Source organism: Narcine bancroftii, chromosome 4, assembly GCF_036971445.1.
Source record: "Narcine bancroftii isolate sNarBan1 chromosome 4, sNarBan1.hap1, whole genome shotgun sequence".
NCBI classification, from domain to species: Eukaryota; Metazoa; Chordata; class Chondrichthyes; order Torpediniformes; family Narcinidae; genus Narcine; species Narcine bancroftii.
In genome coordinates, this window is record NC_091472.1 from 238,400,094 (window position 1) to 238,422,777 (window position 22,684).

Sequence of the window (22,684 nt, forward strand, 5' to 3'; positions counted from 1 at the left end):
AACGTTAAAGATGAATTAGTTACCCTAAAATTGTTTTGGAACTGTTCTGAACCCAACCATAACAAATTTTAAGACCCCATTTGGTAATTGGCATGTAATTTTAGGGGCCTTCATGTAAAAGGAAGGGCAAATACAGCATTTCATAAATGAGAATCTTTGACATATTTTGACCTTCATGAATAACTCTGTTCTTAAGATGAACTTAGGTTTGTCATGTATGTATGTTTGTCATCTGTCTTGTAATTAAACCTTTTTCTACTATAACTGTTATTCTCTTTCAGGATCTACATTAAAAAAGTGCGGAAATTTCCAGAATACAGGGTTCCCACAGATCCTAAAATTGATAAGAAAGTTATTCGGCAAGAGCAGGAAAAGGCCTTTAATATGCTGAAGAAGAATGGATTTGATGTAGGCGGAGTTGTTAGGTAGGGATGTTGTATGTATCAACGAGTAAGTGGCTCCTTGGTTCACTGGAAATTACAATATTTTGCTCTGCATGTGACTAAACTTCATTAAGTATCACTGCAAATTCAATATGGGAGATGTCTTTTCATTTTCATAATGAAAATTGTTATTTCTATTGTCAAGCATATTAATCTTTTAAATTGAATGACTATCAGTATAAAATCTATTTGTGATAAATTTACACTGAAGTTCTTTATGATATTGAAGTGGTGTGGTACAACTGGGGTTAAGGCTTAAATGTGAATGATCTAAATGTTCAGTGTCAGGGAAAGGAGCAGCTTGTGTCTAACTCTGCTAGATCATGGTATTTCAGACTGACCTGAAACAGATCCAAACACAATCATAAGTTGAGCCATTTCACATTCCTACCTGTCAACAGGAGTTTTCTTTCTTTTTAAAATATTTTTGAGTTTAACAAAAACCTTTTACACAAGGTATACTAATGATAGCATAAATCAAATCATATCAAATATCAATTGTAAATTAGAAGCAGAACCATAATTATTACATAACTTATTTTGTTCAGGACATCAAATTCTATAATTATAATAATTAAGCAATTAAATCATAGCTCATACTATGCCCCAAAATAATATTGAATACACAAATAATGCATGCAAAATGCCCTTATACAAGATATTTTATACTTCTTTGATGTGGTTTTTTTTGTGATTTTTTTTGTAATCTGTAGTTAAACCCCCCCCCCCTACTTATTTGCCTTAATAGTAAAAAGGGGAAAAAAAAGTTTTTTGTAATCCCTACTAATCTATCCCCATTATCTGTATATATTGTAAATATGAATTGAATAACGGCCCCCAGACCCCAGAAAGGGAATCCCCAGAGCATCCACACCATTTAAATCCTCAGATTATGATAATAATCCATGAATGGGCCCCACATCTGTTAAATTCTACAGGTGCTGCAAACTTACCTGTGAATAAAGAACGCAGCAGAGAACCACGGAACCAGTATTAAAATACAACCAGTTTTAATACTTCAATTGTAACACCGGTTGGAGAGATGGAGACACTATGAAATATCATTGATGATTCCTTGATCAAAGTTTGTACAGAAATGGCTCAATTTATATAGTAAATTAGATCAATGTCTACTTATGACTTCATGTGTTCTAACTAGTTGGACATACCTTTCACATTTGTTCATGGACTTAGTATTTCTTTGTTCATTTGGTGAAATCTCCCAAAACCTTTACTTCTTAGTTTCAATTACTCATTCAATACTGTCACAGCTAATGTCTCCTACAGATGTAGAATGTTGCTCTTTTTTGATAAGACAGCCCTTCTGGGGAGATGTAAACCTAATGTGTTTTTGTTTTCAGTAACTTAACAAGAAAGTTCACTTTTAGTTAAAAGTTCATCTATAGTTACATTCCCATAATTCTTTATCAATAAGAGTTGGCCATGTTCAATGTAAAAACTCCCAGAATTCTTTACAATATCACAAAATAATGCTTAATTAACCACAAATCTTTTCAAATTCAGACTTTGAATATTTAATATTATGTCTAATTTTTTCCAAACTTAAATATGACATGATATCATGTAACCATTGAATGTGAGTGGGTGAAACATTATCTTTCCACTTCATCAAAATTGCTCGTCTAGCTATCATTGAAGCAAAAGCTAGGATTCTCCTCAGGGTTGAGGACAGAAAAACCAAAAAAAAAGCAAGGAGAGTTTTCTGATCACAGCATGACTTGTGTTCTCTTCATGTCAGTGGGAGGAAGCTTGATTATTAATTTGAATGGCAATTTTCTAAGTTTTATGGTTATTTGCTGAACCATTTTCAGCTGATCCAGAATTATTGTGAGCACACAGAACGTGTAATGGTGCAATTCACATTGCAGAAAATATTAGTAACGTGCACAATTTTTTTAAGATTATGAAAGTACGGCAGAGGGTCATGGATTTAAGTTCTAATTAAAATAATGTGATTGATTCTAAAGATCTTGTCAAATTAAAATAATGTGATTGATTCTAAAGCTCTTGAGGTAGTTATCTCTCTGGTGAAAGTAATGGTTGACAATCCCAAAGTGATCTCCCAGAAAACACACCAGAAAAATGTAGATCTGTTAAATTTATACTGTTTTAATGTGTAAAACAATATGTATTTTAAAATCATTTATGAGTTTAATTAAAAAATTCAGACTGTATTAAGTTTTCCAAAACTAAATTAATATATTGAGGGCCTGACCAGACGGAGTGGAAAATTGGGATTCCTCTTAAGAATTAAGACTGGTGTAAGTGGGGGAGCACTTTGGGAGTAGTGAGTAAAATTCAATTAGTTTTAAAATAGTAATGAGGAAAGACAGGACTGGTCTGCAAGTTAAAGTCCAATTTTTGGAGGTGTTAGGTGGCATCTTGCAGAGGTTGACTGGGAAAGGATGTTTACAGGTAAGGGGACAGCTGGAAAGTTGAGGCTTTTAAAAGTGAGATACTAAGAATTCAAGCACGACCTGTTCCTATTAGGGTGAAGGGCAAGGATAGTAAGTTTAAGGGAACCTGGATCATGAGGGGAAAAGGAGGCATACATTAGCCTGAAGCTTTCCAGAGCAAGCAATTGTGTCAGTGAATACAAGAGGTGAAGGAGTACGCAAAAAGGGAAAACGGTCTAAAAAGTGAACATGAAATGGATTTGGCAATCAAGGTAAAGAAAAATTCCAGGAAATTTTACAGATATATTGAAAGTGTGACTTGGAGCCATTAAAGATCAAACTGCCTGTCATTTTCTGGAGCCTTGAGATGAGTGAGGATTTAAATAAATATTTCTAATATTTTTCATCAGTCTTTATTGTGAAGGTCATAAGAGCTAAAGAATTGAAGCAAACAAGTTGCTAAGCCCAAGGACATGTATGAAGTACCAGGAAAGGAGGGGTTTTTGGTGGTCTTGGAGATCATTAAGGTGAATAATTCCCCAGGACCTGGCCCAGAGCATCCTGCACCTTGAAGGAGGCAAGGTAAAAAATTGCAGGGACCCCTTTCAGAGATATTTACATTATCTTTTATTTCATGTGAATTGCCATAAAACTAGAGAGTGGCTAATGTGTGAAGGCCTGCAAGACTAATGTCAGTAGTGGCAAAGTTACTGGAGGGAATTCTATGGGAGAGGATAGGGACTGATTAAAGATACAAGTGCCTAACCTTTTATCTGGAATCAACGGGACTGGACACCTGCCTTTGTTTGGAATCTTTCAGATTTCAGAATCATTTTGATTTCGGTCCCTTTAAGCCCGCCCTCCTGAGTCGCGCTGCCGTCTCTCCCTCACCCACCCGAGTCGCATTGCTGTTTCACCACCTCGCCCGCCCGAGTCGTGCTGCCATCTCTCCCCCTCACCTGCCCATCGTGTTGCCGTCTCTCCCACATCCGCACACCTGAGTCGCACTGCCGTCTCTTCCCCCCCACCTGCCTGAGTTGTGCTGCTGTCTCTTCCTCCCCCCACCACCTGCCCATCATGCTGCTGTCTATTCCCCACCCTGCATGCTTGAGTCACACTGCCATCTCTCGCCCCTCACTTTCCCACCTGAGTCACGCTTCCTTCCCTCCTCCCCACCACCCGAGTTGCGCTGCTGTCTCTCTCTCTTTCCCCCATTGCCACTGCTGTACCAGCGCCAGGGGAATGGCCCCCTTCGTGGTTCTCCTGTGCTGGTGCTGGTACAGCAATTTCAGTCGTGTGGGGGATCATGGGTAGCGACAGTGGCCACTGAGCTGCGCCATTGGGCCGACTGAAAACACGATGCTGGACAGACAATATACAGCAATTTGGAGGCACGTATAAAGTAGCAGAATGACATGTGAGTTGAGTGAGGGTCATGCTTGATGGGTAGAGTACTTATAAAGTAACGATACCACTAATTAGTGACACTGAATGTGACAGGATACGTGGGAGTTGAGCAAGAGTCACATTGGGTTGTATTTGTCACCAAACTCTGTCTTTGATGAGCAGATGTCATCTACAGGAAAAAGTGCTGGTTTTTGGAGGTTGCCAGTTTTTGGAATCGTGGATAAAAGGTTAGGCACCTGTAATTGGCATTACTTTGTGTATGGGTGATTCTTTCTCATGAATCCGATAGTTTAATGAAGAGGTGGTCATGGGATTGATTAAGGCATGATCAGGTAGCAGGTTAGTCTGGAAGGTTGGATCACATGGTATTCAATTGGATTCAAAAGTGGCTTGATGGTAGGCAAAAAAGGTGGTGGTGGTTATTTACCTGTGTCTACTGGTGTGTCATAGGAATCAGCGTTGAGTCCACAGTTATTTGTCATCTGTGTTAACGATTTGGATTACAATGTAGTTAACATGATTAGTAAAATTCAAATGTCTTCAACATTGATGGGGTAACGCACACATGTCAAACTCAGGCCCGCGGGCCAAATTTGGTCTGTGATATAATTATATTTGGCCCGCAAGATCATATCAAATATGTATTAGAGCTGGCCCGCTGGCCGCTGCGCCAGTATACAGCTAATACTACAGATCCCAGAATGCTTTGCAAATGCGTTGGCGCCGGCCCGTTAATCGCCCCCACCTCCTCTCTTTACTTTCATTAGCATCTGCGACCTGTCGCCCAACTCACATGTAATAAACCCCTTACGGGAAATGGCCAAACCAAAGACAGAAAACAGGACCTTTCAAGACAGGTGGGAGGCAAACTCTGACCCCAGAGTTTGATGAACTTGCATCTAAGAAGAGATGCCAAGTATCTGGTTTAAATCCAAGTGTATCAGAGTAAATCACAGTGTAGCAAGCTAAGCTTGGATTAATATTTTCTTTGGTTAACTTTGGACTGTTTATAGTTGAAAGATTGGATTTTCATTGAAGCAAGTTGTTATTTTTTTGACTTGTTGGTTTGTGAAAAAAAATACATTTAAAAGGAGCTTAAAGGCTATAGAGAAATATTATTTATTGAATATTTTATTTCTCATATGTTAATGCTTCTTCTGGAAAGAGTTTAACCAAAACTATTATTAAACATTTATTTTAATAAGAAAAAATTTAACATTACATATGTTGAAAGAAGAGAAAACATGCAGGTGTTGTTGAAAATTTTCAATAAATATTTAGTTTGGCCCACGACTTAGTCCAAGTTTTTAATTTTGGCCCTCTGTGAATTTGAGTTTGACACCCCTGGTGTAATGGGATGTGAGAAAGGATATCTAAGTTTACAACAGGATCAATATCAATGAAGAAGGTAGTGCCAAGGAGTTTCAAATGGAATTTAACTTTGATAAGTTGGAGGTATTGCATTTTGATAAGTGATACCCTGGTAGGGCTTGCGTAGACAATGGCAGAGCCCTGGAGAGTTGTAGAAACAGAAAGGTCTGCAAGTGCATGATTTCATGAGATTGGTGACACAGATGGACATGGTGATGAAGAAAGTGTTTCGCCTGCTCACCTTTGTTGGTGAGGATACTGAGTGCAAAGTTGGGACCTTATGATTCAGTTAAACAGTGGGCTGGTAAGATCATATTTGGAGCACTGTATGCAGTAAATGTTGCTGGAACTGGAGGGCTTAAGGTATAGGGAGAGGTTGGATAGGCTGGGTCTTTTCTTTCCTAGATCATACAAGTCTAAAGGGTGACTTCGAGAAAGGTTTATAAAATCATGGGGGTGTATGGAGCAGATAAGATGAACGTTCACGGTCTATTTCAAAAGGTAGACAATTGTGAAACTAGAGGGTGTATGTTTAAGATGAGAGGGGAAAGATTTAAGATGGACATGAGGGGCAGCTTTCTCATTCAGAGGGTAATCTGTATCTGGAACGAGATGCCAGGAATCAATAGAAATGGGTACAATTACATAATTAAAAAGGCATGTGGACAGATCCATGAATGATTTGGAAGGATGAGAACCAAATGCAGACAAATGGGACTAATCCAGAATGCCAACATTGTTGGCTTGGAATAGTTGGGCTGAAGGGCTGTTCTGTGCTATATGAAGATCACAGAGAAGGGCTGATAAATGATTTAAAGCAAATTCTGTTGTGATACGGTCATAAATATTAGTCATTTCATCACGTGCACTTGAAATAAGGAAACTTTTGGATGTTAAGGGAATAAATGGATTATGCATTGGTACTGAAAAAAGGATGTAGTGAGAAAAGATCAGCCATGATCTTCCTGGTTGTTGCTAAGAGATGAGACCCACTGTTTATTTCCTACATTTTACTAGATAGTCAATTTTTGATGGAAATCTTGACAAAGGTTTCAATAAACATGTTCATGTACACTGAAAATATTAATATCTGATTATGGTTTTGCTTTATATGCTTTATTTAAACTATTCATGATGCTAAACATTTAGAAAAATCTTTTTTTAACCTTGCGCTTTAAAGGAAAATATCCCCAATGACTATATCACCTATTTTTCTTTACATTTTCAAGACGAGTGTCACTGGAAATTATTTATTGTGCCATCATAATTCTTAATCTTTCAGCACAGAAATAGGCCCTTTTGGCCTCTGTGTCTGCACTGATCATTTAGACTTAACCATGTTTTAGTTTCACCATATTCCCATGAAACACCCTGGATTCTACCACTCACCTCCTACTGATTGATCCAAGTCTTTGGATGTGGGAGGAAACTGGAGCATGACCACATAGTCAACAGGAGATGGAATAAATCCATGCAGGTACCACCAGAGATCAGAATTAAAGCCAGGTAGATAGAGCTGTAGAGCAGCAGCTGTTCACATAGATAGTTACAAACAGAATTAACTTGATAGAAGACAGCAGATTTTCTCCCATGAATGACAACAGTGAACAGTTGGATTTTTAACATCGTAGTTTAGTGTACACAAATGAGTAAATGCCAAAGTTTATTAGCACCTTGAAGATTTCCATAAAAAATAGTCTAGCTAGCAGAATGTAAGAAAAATACCACACTGAACCCAGTTCCTGATATAATTCAAGAAGGGTGTGACCTATCTTTTGCAAAAGTATCATTTCATTATGCTAACCCCACATTTGTTGATTCTGAAAAATTAGGTGGTTTCTTCAGTCATCATTACTAAGTTTAGTTGATTTTTGTTTCTCCTAAATCCTGATTATTAACCGAATTTAAATTCCACCGCTGACACTGTATGATTTTTAATTCTGCAACTATTAATGCAGAAGCCTGGTCTAATAAATCCGATTATTTATGTTTTGCTACCAACACTTCATACTGTTTGAAAATCTCCACATACATTGTAAAATATGCAATTCATTGTTGGACCTAATGTCCTAGAACAGGCAGAACTAGTATTAAACAGAGTTAGTAAAACTTCTTGTTTTTACATAATTTCTTTATTTATAAAAGCTCAAGATCCATTTTTTTGACATACATACTCAGGACATATTATGTTAGCCATCTTCTGGTACAGTCTCATGGTCCCACATTTATTTTAAGTTTCCTTTTGTATTTCTTGTATTCAGTTTTGTTTTCCTTTTAGTTGACGTCCTTTTACAAATTGGAACTGGCGCCTTTTCCTTTATAAGGGCAGTCTGTGGCTCATTTATATCTCGGCCTTTTTGTAATTTTTTACAAGTAAAGTGGAACCTACTGTAATGTGATTGTTCTCCTCAAGATGCTCCTTTATTGTGGCATTTTCAATTGATCATGTTTATTTTGCTAATCTAAAAAATTTTCATCCGAAGACTGTTCATCTCTCATGGTCTAAAGTGTCATATCTACTCCAATAGATTCCTTCCTGCATTCACAAAAGACACCAATCCAATATCATGGGGCGTGTCTCAGTTGGAATGTGCAAATCTCGTGTGGAGGGTGACTTCTTCACTCTTCACACATGCTCCCCTGTCAGTCCATAAACATTTGCAGGATATCTGTAGTTAGTTCGATGGTAAGACTGTAGATGGGCTTTGCAAAAATTGTGGTCCTTAATTCCAAGGAACTTCATCAGCTTGTCATTATCCTTAGCCCATAAATCCTCTGGCCCTGATGACAAAGCCAAATAATTGGAAACCCTGGTCCTTGGTCAATTTTAATTTCGGTGTCCCGGGTGCTTATATTTGTCTTTTGTTTTGTCTCAGGGTTTCTCGATGGACCTGTTTGACCACAGCAACTTTTCTATCTTTAGCCAAGATTAAGTCAGGTTTCTTAAGTGTCCTGTCCGGAGTACGGATATGTGGTTTGATCTATGGTGTCCATCCATCCTTCAGATGGTCGACGATCTTATTGTGGAGATTAATGTGGGAGTTTTTCCACACACCTGTCTTCCCAAGAGGTGTGCCTGGATTTTGTCAGCCATACGATATCTTCTACAGGTCTTGGCATGGTCAGGGCTGCCACGACTCCTCGTGCACCTTGTTGGGTGTAGGCCACACTTAAGCAGAAGGGCATCAATCTTTCCACGTCTTGTTGTATTTTACCTATGAGATTGAAATTGTGGGTCCCTCAAATTCCTTGATGCCTAAGACTTGACATGGAAGGTTTACTCACTTCTCAAATTCCTATGCTCGCAATCCTACACATAAATTTGGAGGCTTTGGTCTTTTCCTCCCCTCCTGATGTGGCTTGGTCTCTCTGATTTTCCTCATTTTCTCAATAAATTATTTGCGTGGTGTTGTTATCATGCCATTGCTCTGAAATGCGTCGATTTCTTGGAGGGCTGATAGACCTGTCTTTCGAAGGTTTCAGGGTTATTTTCATTGGCCATCTTGAACAGTGTTTCAACTATTTTGTTATCGGAGTTAGTTGAGGGACAGCATGTTTCTTATAACTGCAAATGTTAAAGATGGATGGGTGGTGGGGGGGGTAAACCTTGTTTTTTTTTAAAAATCGTTATTTATAATATTTAAAAAAGATATTACAATAAAAAAACTCCTGTTACAAAAATACATTAGTAAAATAGTCTTAAATTAATAAACAACCCCAACCCCTATCTCCTGACCCCTCCTTGAAAAAAACCACAAACTACCCCTACTTCTACATGCTAAAGGAGCCTTATACAAATTTTAAAAGTGCCTCAACATAACATATATAAAGAATAATTAAAGTATCTTAATTAACATATACTAAGACCCATATATTTTAAATATGGATCCCACATTTTAGTAAAAAAGAATAATTGTTATGTAATCTATGTTATTTTTTCTAGATACAAGATTTCAATTCATTATGCCATCTTTGAACACTACTCTCTACATCATCTTTCCATGTTACTGCTATACATTTTCTTGCAACAGCTAAAGTTTAAAAAAAAGCAATTTGAAATTTATCCAATTTCAATCCCTATAAGTCCGCCATAAATCCTAATAAAAATAATATCAGATCAAGTAATAACTGAATATTATATAAACGTTCTAAAAATAGTCTAACTTTTAACCAAAAATTTTGCACCTTTTCACATAACCAAACCGAATGTAAAAAAAAAGTCATTTTTTGTATTCCACACCGGAAACATAAATCTGAATCCCTAAAACCATATTTTTTTTAACTTCTCCAGTGTCAAATATAACTGATGTACAAAATTATAATTAACTAAATTATATCTTACATTAATCATCTTAGTTACCCCATTTTCACATATCTTTAACCAATCCTCCTCCAATATAATAAGTTGTAACTCCTTCTCCCATTTACTTTTTGTTCTTAAAAACACCAAGTTTATTCATCTTCTCTTGCAACAAGCCATGTATTTCTGATATAAATCCTTTTTTAAAGGTTCTGTAATTAATTTTTCAAATCTGGAGAAATTAGGAAGTTTAATTTCTTGTCCTTTAATAAAGCTCATATTTGATAATAAGCAAATATTGAATTCAGTGAAATATGAAATTTTTCTTGTTATTGAATAAAAGGAAGAAAAACTTTCTCATAGCAACCATCTACCCTTTCAATACCTTTAAAATCCCATTCCTTTAAATAACAACTATCCATTGAAAATGGTATAATCTTATTTTTATATGTAGGAGTCCGATCAGTAATTTTACCCTTTGCTCCAATTATACAATCTCTCTTATATCAAATATCAATTAAGTGTCTAAGCACAGGAACATTATAAGACTTCAAAAAACTTGGTCTCCACTTATATATAAAATAATTTACATCACTTTCTGAAAGTTGAGTTAATTCTACTCTAGACCATATAGGAGTTTGCTCCCTATCTAACATTCGATTAGTAAATTTCAATTGGGCCTCATAATAATTTTCAAAATTGGATAACTGAAGACCTCCTAATGCATATTTCCAAGTCAATTTTTGCAGTGAAACTCTAGATAATTTACTCTTCCACAAAAATAAATGAACAGCTGCATTTAATTCTTTAAAAAAAAGACTTTGGTAAAAAACAAGGAATAGACTGAAAAATATACTGTATTTGTGAAAACACATTAATCTTAATACAATTCACCCTTCCTATTAAAGTTAAAGGTAAATCTTTCCACTTTTTCAAACCTGCTTTAATTTTTCTTAACAATGGTATATAGTTCAACTGATATAACTGACAATAATCCACAGCTATTACTACTCCTAAATACTTTATCTTTTCAGACCAACAAAACTGAGTAATCTGTTTACACTCCGAATAATCATCATTTGAAATGGGTAATAATTCACTCTTGTCCCAATTAATTTTATACCCAGAGATCTTTCCATATTGTTCCAAACATGTCTGTAAATATACTAAAGATTCTTTAGGATTTGTTAAATAAATTAACACATCATCTGGAAATAGATTAATTTTATATTCATACTCCCCAACCATAATACCTTTAATATTAACATCTGTCTAATTGATTAGGCCAAAGGCTCAATCACCAAAGCAAATAAAGCCGGAGACAGTGGACAACCCTGTCTAGTTGATCTTGATAAAGTAAATGATGGAGAAATTATTCCATTTGTACTACCCTAGCTGAAGAATTATTATATAAAGCTTTTACCCATCCAATAAAAACTGGACCGAATTTAAAATGTTCCAAAATTTTAAATAAATAATACCATTCAACACGATCAAAAGTTTTTTCTGCATCTAAAGCCACTACCAAATGTAATTCACGTTGCTCTCTAGAAGCATTAATTAATGTAATTAATTTAACAACATTATCAGCTGAGTAACGATTTTTAATAAATCCTGCTTGATCTACACGAATTAACTTCAGTAAATATTTTGCTAACCTATTTGCCAACACTATAGCTACAATTTTATAATCTACATTAAACAAATAAATTGGTCTATAAAAAGCTACTTTTAACAGATCTCTATCTTTTTTTGGAATAACCGTAATCAATGCTCTAGAAGAAGATTCCGGAAGAGAAGATGTTTCTACTGCTTGCTCTAATACTTGTCGAAATACTGGAAGTAATAAATTATAAAATTCCAGCATAAATCCATCCTCTCCTGGACATTTCCCATTGGGCATTGTTTGTAACACCTCTTTAATTTCCATATCCGTAAAAGAAGAAACTAAATCCTGAATTTCTAAATCATTCAAAAATGGAAGATCTAATCCAGCCAAGAAAGATTCTACTCTATTAACATTTTGTTCAATCTCTGATTTATATAAATTCTGATAAAAAGAGTGAAATTCATCATTCATTTCTTGAGGTTTATGTAATTTTTGTACCTTTATTAATAGCATTTATTGTCCTAGAAACTTGTTCCGTTTTCAACTGCCAAGCTAAAACCCTATGAGCTATTTCTCCCAATTCATAATACCGCTGTTTAGATCTTTGAATTAACTTCTCATATTGATACGTTTGTAAAGTATTATAATGCATTTTCAAATTAAATAATTATCTTTTTATCTTCAGTAACATCCTCTGCAAGTCTTTCTCCATATCTTCCTCAAGCCTATTACTATCTGTCAAATATTTTTTCTTAACTTTGGAAGTATAGCTAATAATTTGACCTCTTAAATATGCTTTCAAAGCATCCTATAACATGAATTTACTTTGCACTGAATTCTCATTTAATTCTAAAAACATATTAATTTGATCTCTAATAAAAGTAATAAATTCTGGCTGTTTCAACAACGCAATATTAAAATTCCATCTATAACTAGTTGGAACCACATTGGAACTGACACATGAAATCAATAAAAGTGAATGATCTGACAACGTTCGACATTTATAATCAGCACTAACTATTCTCCCTTGCAATTGAGCAGATACTAAAAAAAAAAGATCAGTTCTTGAAAAAGATTCATGTCTAGCTGAATAAAATGAAAAATCTTTCTCAGTCGGATTCCTCTTTCTCCAAATGTCCACTAAATTTAAATCCTTCATAACTTCTGCCAAACGATCTGCCATCTTTAATTTTCTTACAGACTTTGGGGATTTATCCAATAAAGGTTCTAAACAACAATTAAAATCCCCTCCCACCAATATATTATAATTTGCCTGATTCAATCCCAAAAACTTCAGTAATAAACTTTTCATCATCTATATTAGGAGCATAAGCATTTAACAACGTTCATAATTCAGAAAAAAATCTTACAATTAACCATCAATACCCTACCCTTCTTTCCAATACTGAATCCAATGTAAAAGACAAATTTTTATGAATTAAAATTGCAACTCCACACACTTCAGAATTAAAAGAAGATGAAATAACTTGGCCCACCCAGTCCCTTTTCAATTTTAAATGTTCTCTTTCTGTCAAATTTGTTTCTTGTAAAAAACCAATGAAACACTTTCATTTACTTAATATAAGCTAATACGCGCTTCCTTTTTATTGGATTATTCAAACCCTTAACATTAAAGGTTGCAAAATTTAAGTTAGGCATTACAACTAAAATAAAGCAGGTACACAGTAAAAATATAAATTCAACTACGTCTCCAAACTACTACTAAATAGATATAAGCCCCCCCTCCTAAAAAATGGAAAAAAAACCCCAAACTCCCCTCTCCTCTAAACTAAAATACAAATATCCCCCCTAAAATAAAACTGCAAAAGCAGTACCCTCCCCTCTCTTAACCAGGTGCAGTTAATACCAACAGTAGCTGATGACTTCGGAAACAACTGGATTGTCATCTTCTCCCCAACCAGACAACTCAATAATGAAATACATAGTTCAATCAAGATTCAGATGTAGTTGGAAGTTCCACCTCCAAATCAACCAATTGTTCAGTTTCCAGCTTTCTACTTCCCCGTCCATTTCCAGCTTTACTTATGGTCACCAAAGGTTTTATAGAAAGATCTTGAGTCAACTTGGAATCTGACAAAGAATGAGCAAAAATTAATGGGTCTTGTGCCCTTTCAAAAAATTGTGATTGATACTGCCTGTAGAACACCTTCAAAATTGCTGGATATCGAAAGGCAGATCTAAATCCATTCTTTCACAATACCGCTTTAACCGCATTAAACTCCTTATGTCTCAGAATAACCTCCTGACTCAAATCAGCATAAAAAAAAACCCTTATTACCCATACCATCATCGGGCTTTTATTCATACGAACTTGCTGAATTGCCGCACGTAAAATCATCTCTTTATCTTGACACCTAAGACATCTAACCAAAACTGCCTGCGGCGGCTGACCTGGTAAAGGTTTCCTTCTTAAAGCATGATGGGCTCTATCTAATTCCAAACCCTCAGGAAAATATTCAGAACCCAAAACATCAGGAATCCATTTTTTTAAAAACCTTGTAGAATTTGCTCCCTCAATACCCTCGGGTAAACCCACTATTTTAATATTATTCCGACGACTTTGATTTCCAATGAATCCATCTTCTGCAAAAAAAATTTTTTCTCCATTTGCCATCCGGTAATAGATTCTTCAATATGATCAACTCTATCTTCAACGTTCTTCGCTCTTTCTTGAACCACGTCAACAGCTGTCAAACATTTATTAATATCCAACTTCATTGAAGCAATATCCCCAGACATGTCAGTTATTCTAATTCTAATATCAGCAAACTGTTCATCAATACTATGAAAACTAGTAGATATATAGTCCATCCAATTTTCATTTTGCTTAGTTATCCTTCTAACATGGTTACCATATCAGGTCCAGGTGAAGGGCTCCTCAGACTTGGAGATTTATATGGTGAAGGTGCCTTTAAGGTTCTAGGCTTACCTTCCATAATATTAGCAGCAGCCATAAGAAGCTCATTATCTTCTTCATCTAAATAGTCAGTAACTTCCTCATCTTCTTCATGTATTAAACTCACCTCTCTAGCAGCCTGGCTGTGGGTCTGGATGCCTCTCCACTTCGGGCCGACATCATCAGTGTGGCGGTGGATGGGGCCCCCGCCGGAGCCTGGACCCGCTCAAGGGTTTCGCGCATGCGCGCACTAGCGTGGGAATGGGACTCAAGTGAGGACGCGTCGGCACGTACCAGCGTGCTCAAAGACACACTACTGTGCTTATGTTTGCGTCCCCTGGCCCCACTGTGCTCGGCCACGCTACTAGCGACGCTCAGTGCGGCGCTCCCGCGCACCTCCTGGAGCGATGCCAGGGAGACAGCGGCGGTGCCATCTTGTGTCGCTGCATGCACTGAGGACGCCGCCGCTACAGTCAACCTTGCCGGAGAAGTACACTGGGGCTTCGGATCCATCTGAAATCGATCCTGAGGCTTCAATTCTTCAGTAAGCCCAAGTTGTTTTTTTTCCAGTACTTTGAAGTGTAGTTTTTTTGATTGTTGTACTTTTCCTCTTCTTGCTTCTTTCATTCTCATATCATAGGAAACTTTTCTTAACTTTTCAGATATTTATCAGTTCATTAATTTCAGGTTTTAAACTGTCCAGTTAGGAGAGATGACTTCCCACGTCTTCACCCTATGCCATCATTCCATGCCCCCCCCCCCCGGTAAACCTTGTTTGACACAGTTTTGATCTTGATGTTGTCGGTCTTTTCCTTTCTGACCTTGATTACAGTACTAGCATTACAGATCTAAAACAAGGTCAATGAAGATCTTTGTCAAATGCATTCTGCCAGAGCCTTAACAATTAACTGTGGCCGACTGAGTCGAATGCTTTGGCAAAATCCACAAATAAGACTGCCAGCTCCTTTTGGCGTCTCTTTAATCATTTGATGATATTTTGAAGGATTGATATATTCTCACTGCACCCTGGGATGTTGGACAGATGTCTCTTTTGCCTCAGATTAATTTGAATGGACTCATTGAAGCATTTAGTGATGATCTTGGTAAAGAATCTCAGGAGCATAGGTCTGATTGTTATTTTTAGGCAATCGGGAATGGTGTTCACCTTGAGCCACAGGGAGAAGAGTTCTGATGAGATGTTCTCTTTGTTTTCAAAAGCTTGTTACAGTCTCTCTTATACCATCTGGACCAGGCGCAGTCTCTTCCTTGATCTCTTTCATTACAATGGTAATCTCCTGCACCTCGATGTCCTGAAGAAGCATCTTGGCATCAACCCCTCCATTGTATCCCACCAACTGTTGTGGTCCGCTTGGTTGTTTGCTGTGGCCAGTTTTTTTTTTTTGCAGGAAGCGGTCAGTGGCTTCCTCTTTGCTGAGGGGCAGTTGCTCAGTGTTGGAACTCCCATTAGTTGGTGTACTAGGCTTTGGCAATCTTTCTTGTGTATTATCTAGGGGTTCTTATACTTGACCTTCTTTTGGGCATACCTCTTCCATTACCGTTGTTGGGGTCCTCATGAAATGTATATTTCTGTTACATGTTATCTTGTCTTACCATGGGAATTTTACCCTAGATTCCCATAAGATCAAGGATTATGCTTTTAATTAAACCGATTCCCAGGGCAAAGTTGGCTTTAGCCCTTCTGTTATTGACCAGGTTCATGGCCTGTTCAATATTTTTTTCCATGTCATGAGCTCTTAGGTTGCCCCCAACAGAGAAAGTCATCTTCATTCTTAATTTTGATGGGGAATTGACAGCTCTTGAGTCTTCAGCAGTGTTCGTGGCCATTTCAGACTCCTCATTTCTGGTCTGAAATGCTGTGGTTTGTGCCTTTTCTTTCAGTTGTTTTTTCTTTTCAGAAATTTGCTTATTTGTCTTTCTTGTTAGAATCTTGGCTGTTTTGATGTTGATGTTCTTTTTTCCTTTTAGTTTCTCCTCCAGTTGTATCAGGAAACATACCCCTTCATGAGTCAACTTGGATTTCCTTCCAAGCCTTTCTTGTTGAAGGACTGTGGCTTCTCTCTTCACATTTCTGAGATCAGAAATGGTGGTGCTCATGTTGATCCAGTCTCAAAGGCTTCATTACATACAAACAAACTATTTCTCTTTCTCTTGTTCCTTCATTCCTTTACATACAATTATGGCAGGTAATAGGATGATAGTTCCCAGTCCTACCACATCTTGAGCATGCTACTTTTATTCACCGGATTTAATGTTTCCTTCTCACATGTGCCTGGAATGTCCCCAGTATGGGATGAATTTCATTGTAGCCTTCTTGAACACATTGGAGAATTCCTAGAGGGAACTGGATCTCAACATCACTACTCATCCTTTTGGTTTCTGTCTTCAGATGCTTTTGGATTTGTGTACGGATGTTCCATCATCCCTGCCTGATTCAGTTTCAGAAGGGAGTACTTGACCATGCTCTTCTTCCTTTATATGGTAATCGTATTATAAAAGATGGTGGTCTTGATCTCTCCATCAAACAGGTCCTCCAGGTCTTCACCTATTGGTTTATCAGTCTTGTACTTTAGACTTGTCGCCACATTCCAGTTTCATCCTGGTACCCGTGGTAATTTTTAGCCTCAAATCCTCATCAATTTAAGTAGCGAGGGGATTTTTGCTCGTGACGAAGGTGGTTCACTAGACTTCATGCAAGAAATGTAATTACCATCGCGTGTTGTTGCAGACACGTGGATGAGGAGTCCGACCAGGTTGTTAAATCTACATGCTCACCATTTTTCTCTGAGTGGTGCAACCATCATACACCACGCTCGCCTGCAGTCTTCGACAGTAACTTTGGCCAGCAGTCAAGCTGTTTCCAGTGGGTCCAGTGAGGAAGCGTGACTCACTGTGGTTCAGAATCCAAGAAGACACCACAGTTACATGCAATGTGATTCTGTATTCTCAAGCTCATTTGCCTTGGTGACAGGAGAGTCATAGTTACTCCCGCCTTAACTTTTGCAAGTTAAGAATACTATCATTAATAAAAAGCTCAAGTATAATACAATATATACATATAAAATGGAAAAATTAAGATCTAAACAGAAATACTATGAGCTGGGGAAAAGACCTCAGAAGGTCCTCTCCTGGCAGTTGAAAGCAGAACAAGCCTCTAGAACAATAAATGCGATTAAGCTAAACTCGGACAGGATCTCTTATAAACTGGAGGATATAAATGAAGCTTTTAAGCAATTTTATGTTAATTTATATAAATCTCAATTGGTGGGGGATTTGAATAAAATTGAGAGTTTCCTGTCACAATTGGATCTCCCAAAGTTGAATTTAGAAGAAAGGGAGTGGTTAAATGCTCCCTTAACTCAAATTGAGATAGGGAAGCATTGGCCTCCTTGCAAATTAATAAATCCATGTGAGATTATGGATTTCCACTGTAATTTTATAAAGAATTTAAAGATTTATTAATACCTATGTTTATGGAGGTGTTAGATTAGGCAATGGTGACCCACACTCTCCCAGAGTCCTTTTCGACAGTAGTTATTATGGTGATTCCCAAAAAAAGATAGGGATCCATTGAAACCATCATCTTATAGACCCATATCACTTTTGAATACAGACTATAAGATTATTGCCAAAGCCTTGGCAAATAGATTGTCAACTTATTTGCCTAAACTAATAAATGCTGATCAAACTAGCTTTGTGCAGGGAAGGAAATCAGTGGACAATGTAAGCAAATTGCTCAGTATTATACATATGGCGGAAACAAGAAATGACTTGAGTGTCTTCATAGCTCGAAATATGGAGGAAGCTTTTGGCAGACTGGAATGGTGGAAAAAAATTGAACTAGGACAAATATTTATTAATTGGGTTAGAGCTCTATATTCTGAGCTTCAAGCTAAAGTAATAACTAATAGTCAAATTTCATCAGCATTTCCACTGTCCAAATCAGGCAGACAAGGTTGTCCATTATCTCCATCTTTTTTCCTCCTGTCTATTGAACCATTAGCGGAATCCATCCACCTAGATCCAGAGCTAAAGTGTTTCCAGGATCAATCAGGAAGAACATAAAATCAATTTATTTGTTGATGATGTTCTAATATATCTGACAGAACCAGTTACAAAATTTGCAGCATAAATGGGAAGATTGGGACAAGAGTGAAGTTATGCCACTTATGGGTGGGAATTATGAACAAATTAAGAGAAATTCTCAATTTAAGTGGCTGCTCAATGGGATTATAAATTTAGGTAAGGTAGATAACAACCTACAGAATTTATACAAGTTGAATTTATCTTCCCTTGCTTTAGAAAATTGAGATGATCTTTAATAAATGGGTGACCCTCCCAATAACTTTGGTTGGAAGGGTTAACTGTATTAAAATGAATGTGCTGCCTAGGGTACAATATTTTATTTCAAAGTTTGCCTGATCCTATACCTCAGAGATTCTTTCAAAGCCTTAATAAATGCATCAGGGAGTTTCTGTGGAAATGTAAGCCTTTCAGAGTCTCTATTGATAAATTAACTTGGAATTATGAATTAGGAAGATTAATGGTCCTGAATTTAAAAAAAAATTTTTTGGGCAACCCAATTGAAGTTTGTCACCTCCCTCTTTGATTGAGGAGACAAGTCTTCATGGGTAAAATTGGAGTTGCATAAGGTTGGTGAGAGGATAGCAGAAACCCTTGTATATAAATGGAATTCTAAATTATTATTGGGCCCTAAAGAAGTACCCCTCCCCCAAATTAAAGCATATTACTATATGGAATAAAATTAATGGTCAAATTATGGATGGGGTCTTTCACCTAAAACACCCCTTGCTCAAAATATGTTAATTCCATTAAAATGATTGATGATAAAATCTGGGACACTTTGTCCCAGAGAGAGGTCAAGTGTATTGAGGATTGTTGTGAGCAGGGACAATTTATGACATTTGAACAAATTAGGAATAAATATGGAGTTTTAAATGCATTTTTTCTATCTTTAGATAAGATCTTATTTAAGGGACAAATTATGACCTGTACTGACCTTACCACAGTGTAGTGAAATAGAGATTCTGGTTCAAAAGGAGAGCACAAAAAAATTATTTCAAAAATGTATTCCTTACTTCAGGTAGGAACCCTTAAACAAGGGCGTGATAAACCAAGATAAAGGTGGGAATTAGATTTGGTTAGAGAAATTGATCCATTTTACTGGTCCGACTTACGTTTGGACGGCATGATTAACACCATTAATGGAAGGTATCGGCTGGTGCAATATAACTTCTTGCATTTGCTTACTTCACAAAAGTGACATAAATTCAAATTGGAATTATCAGTCCAATATTTTTGATGTGGTCAAAAACGATGTACTTTCTTGCATTTAACTTGGTCATGTCCTAAAGTGAGGCTTTTCTAGAAAGATTTGTGTAATCTCTTGGAGAAAAATTACTGAAATTCGATTCCATTAGGCACCTGAATTATTTTTATTGGGGTATTTAGAGGACATTTATCAATTAAAATTCATTAAGCTCGCTTTAGCAGTGACTAGGAAATGCATAGCAGTTACTTGGAAATCTGATTCCCAACTAGGTTTATCCCATTGGAAGATAGAAATGCATAATTGTGTTCCCCTGGTCTTCTGATCACCTATAACCTCAGAAACAGGTATGTTGTATTTTCAAGAATATGGAATTCATACATTGGGGTAAATCTTTAATGATTTCCCCTCTCTTGTCTCTCCCCCCCATGGTGCTCACAGCACCGAGGACCCTTGATAAGTCCGGTTATTTGTCCATTGGTGGGAGTGGGGTTTATTCCAGGTAAAGGCAATCCTTTCTTTTTCTTATTTTTTCTCTTTTCTTACTTTTTCTTCTTTCTTCTTGTTTCTTGCTGGGTGGGAGCGTTCCTCTTGTTTTGTTCTTTTTTCTCTATTTCTATTTTTCTCCCTTTAGTTTAATATGGACTTTGAATTTGCATTTTTGTAATATTATTGTAATTTTTCTTTTTCTATAATATTTGAATCACATATTGATTTCTTTTTTTCAACTTGCAGATTGGTACTTGTATTATTTTGTCAATATTTTTGATTTTGATTTTTTTTGATTATTTTTTTGTTTTGACTGCATATTTGAAAATTCTCAAAATAAAATATTCAAATAAAGTTAAAAATACTCTCTAAAACATATTATAAAACCTCCCCAAATATAGTCACCGACATATTCAACATTGGGGTACAATGTCTTTCATTGTTACTCCATGATTTGCACAGTATTTGTCTTAGAGATCTGTTGTCTATCTTCCACTAGATAGAGTATAGAACATAGAACATTACAGCCTAAGTTAAACTAAAACCCTGCTACTTGCACATGATGCATATCTTTCTATTCTTGCATATTCATGTGTCAATCTAAAAGCCCCTTAAATGTTTCTATTGTAGCTGCTTCCACCACTATTTGGTAGTATTAGGTCCAGACTTCTACCACTTTCTGTGTAAAAGGAAAAAACTTTACCACATATCCTTTAAACTACCCCAACCCCTCCCCTCCAATTTAAATGCATGTCTTCTAGTATGTGATGTGCCTACTCTGCGAAAAATAAATTCCAACTACCCGATCGAAGCCTCTTATAAGTTTATAAACTTCTATCAGGTCACCCCTCAGTCTTCAATGCGCCAGAGAGAGATCAACCCATGTTTATTCAACCTCTCCTACCTCATACACTCCAATCCAGACATCATCCTGATAACCTCTTCTGTACCCTTTCCACTGCCTCCATATTCTTGTAATGGGACAACCAGAATTGCACACACTTCAAAGTGCAGCTGAACCAAAGTCTTGAATGTTTGCAATATGACTTCCTTACATCTATAACCACCCAATTAAGGCAGGCATACCATATACCATTTTTACCAATCTATTTAGTTTTGTGGCCATTTTCAAGGATCAATGAACCTGAACCCTAGGATCCCTTCGTGTATCATTGTTTTTAAGAGTCCTGCCATTAACTATATACATTCTCCTTACATTTGACTTCCTGAAGTGCAATATCTCACAGTGGCAACGTAGTTATTAAACAAGACACCAAATTAGAACTAATTAAATAAAGTAGGGCGTCAGTGTCAAGAGATGTGAGAGCTGGTGGACTCCGCTGTGGATCCAGGTGACCACAGTTACATTGTGTTGGTTGCTTGAGGAACTCAGGCTCAAGGAGGATAACCTCGAAACTGTGTCAGGAAATACTCATTCCCATTAGATTAACTGCTTCAAGTTCGGACTGTGGTCAGGGATAAGAGGGGGTGACTACTAATGAGTCAGGTGGGAGGATCCAAGAGGCAGTGCTGGAGAAGCCTTTGCTCTTGAGCTCATCTAACAGGTCAGAGATTTTTGGTCACTTTGTGAGTGAGAATATGGACTGTAGGAGGATGAACTACTTAATGGTGGCACAGTGGTTTAGGAAACCATTTAAGAGGATGAAGCGATAATTGGGATAATATAATTAGGAGAATAGATATCATTCTCTAGCAAGAATTGAGCAAATCCAAGGCTATATTGCCTGCAGGACTTTGGGACATTGGGTCTCTTATTAATTAAATTGAGTAAAGTTTTTGGAATTTTCAAACTTATTTAATAACTTTTTTTATGTATGTATTTGATTATTATGTGCTATGTAAGATATGTATTATGTATGTGCATATGTGCACCTATCTCGGCTGCACCATTTCATCGGATGCAAGGATCGACAACGAGATAGACAACAGACTCGCCAAGGCAAATAGCGCCTTTGGAAGACTACACAAAAGAGTCTGGAAAAACAACCAACTGAAAAACCTCACAAAGATTAGCGTATACAGAGCCGTTGTCATACCCACACTCCTGTTCGGCTCCGAATCATGGGTCCTCTACTGGCATCACCTACGGCTCCTAGAACGCTTCCACCAGCGTTGTCTCTTCTCCATCCTCAACATTCATTGGAGCGACTTCATCCCTAACATCGAAGTACTCGAGATGGCAGAAGCCGACAGCATCGAATCCACGCTGCTGAAGACCCAACTGCGCTGAGTGGGTCACATCTCCAGAATGGAGGACCATCGCCTTCCCAAGATCGTGTTATATGGCAAGCTCTCCACTGGCCACCGTGACAGAGGTGCACCAAAGAAGAGGGACAAGGACTGCCTAAAGAAATCTCTTGGTGCCTGCCACATTGACCACTGCCAGTGGGCTGATATCGCCT

At 37.1% G+C, this 22,684-nt stretch overlaps 1 protein-coding gene across 4 annotated transcripts in view; it reads left to right on the forward strand.

Moving 5' to 3' along the window:
- carf (calcium responsive transcription factor) overlaps positions 1-22,684 on the forward strand; it is a 143,871-nt gene that overhangs the window by 84,450 nt on the left and 36,737 nt on the right. For all 4 annotated transcript variants that reach the window (XM_069934427.1, XM_069934428.1, XM_069934430.1 and 1 more), the window contains one exon: positions 282-425. In XM_069934427.1, coding sequence (XP_069790528.1) covers positions 282-425 — 144 coding nt within the window. The remainder of the gene's footprint in view (positions 1-281; positions 426-22,684) is intronic.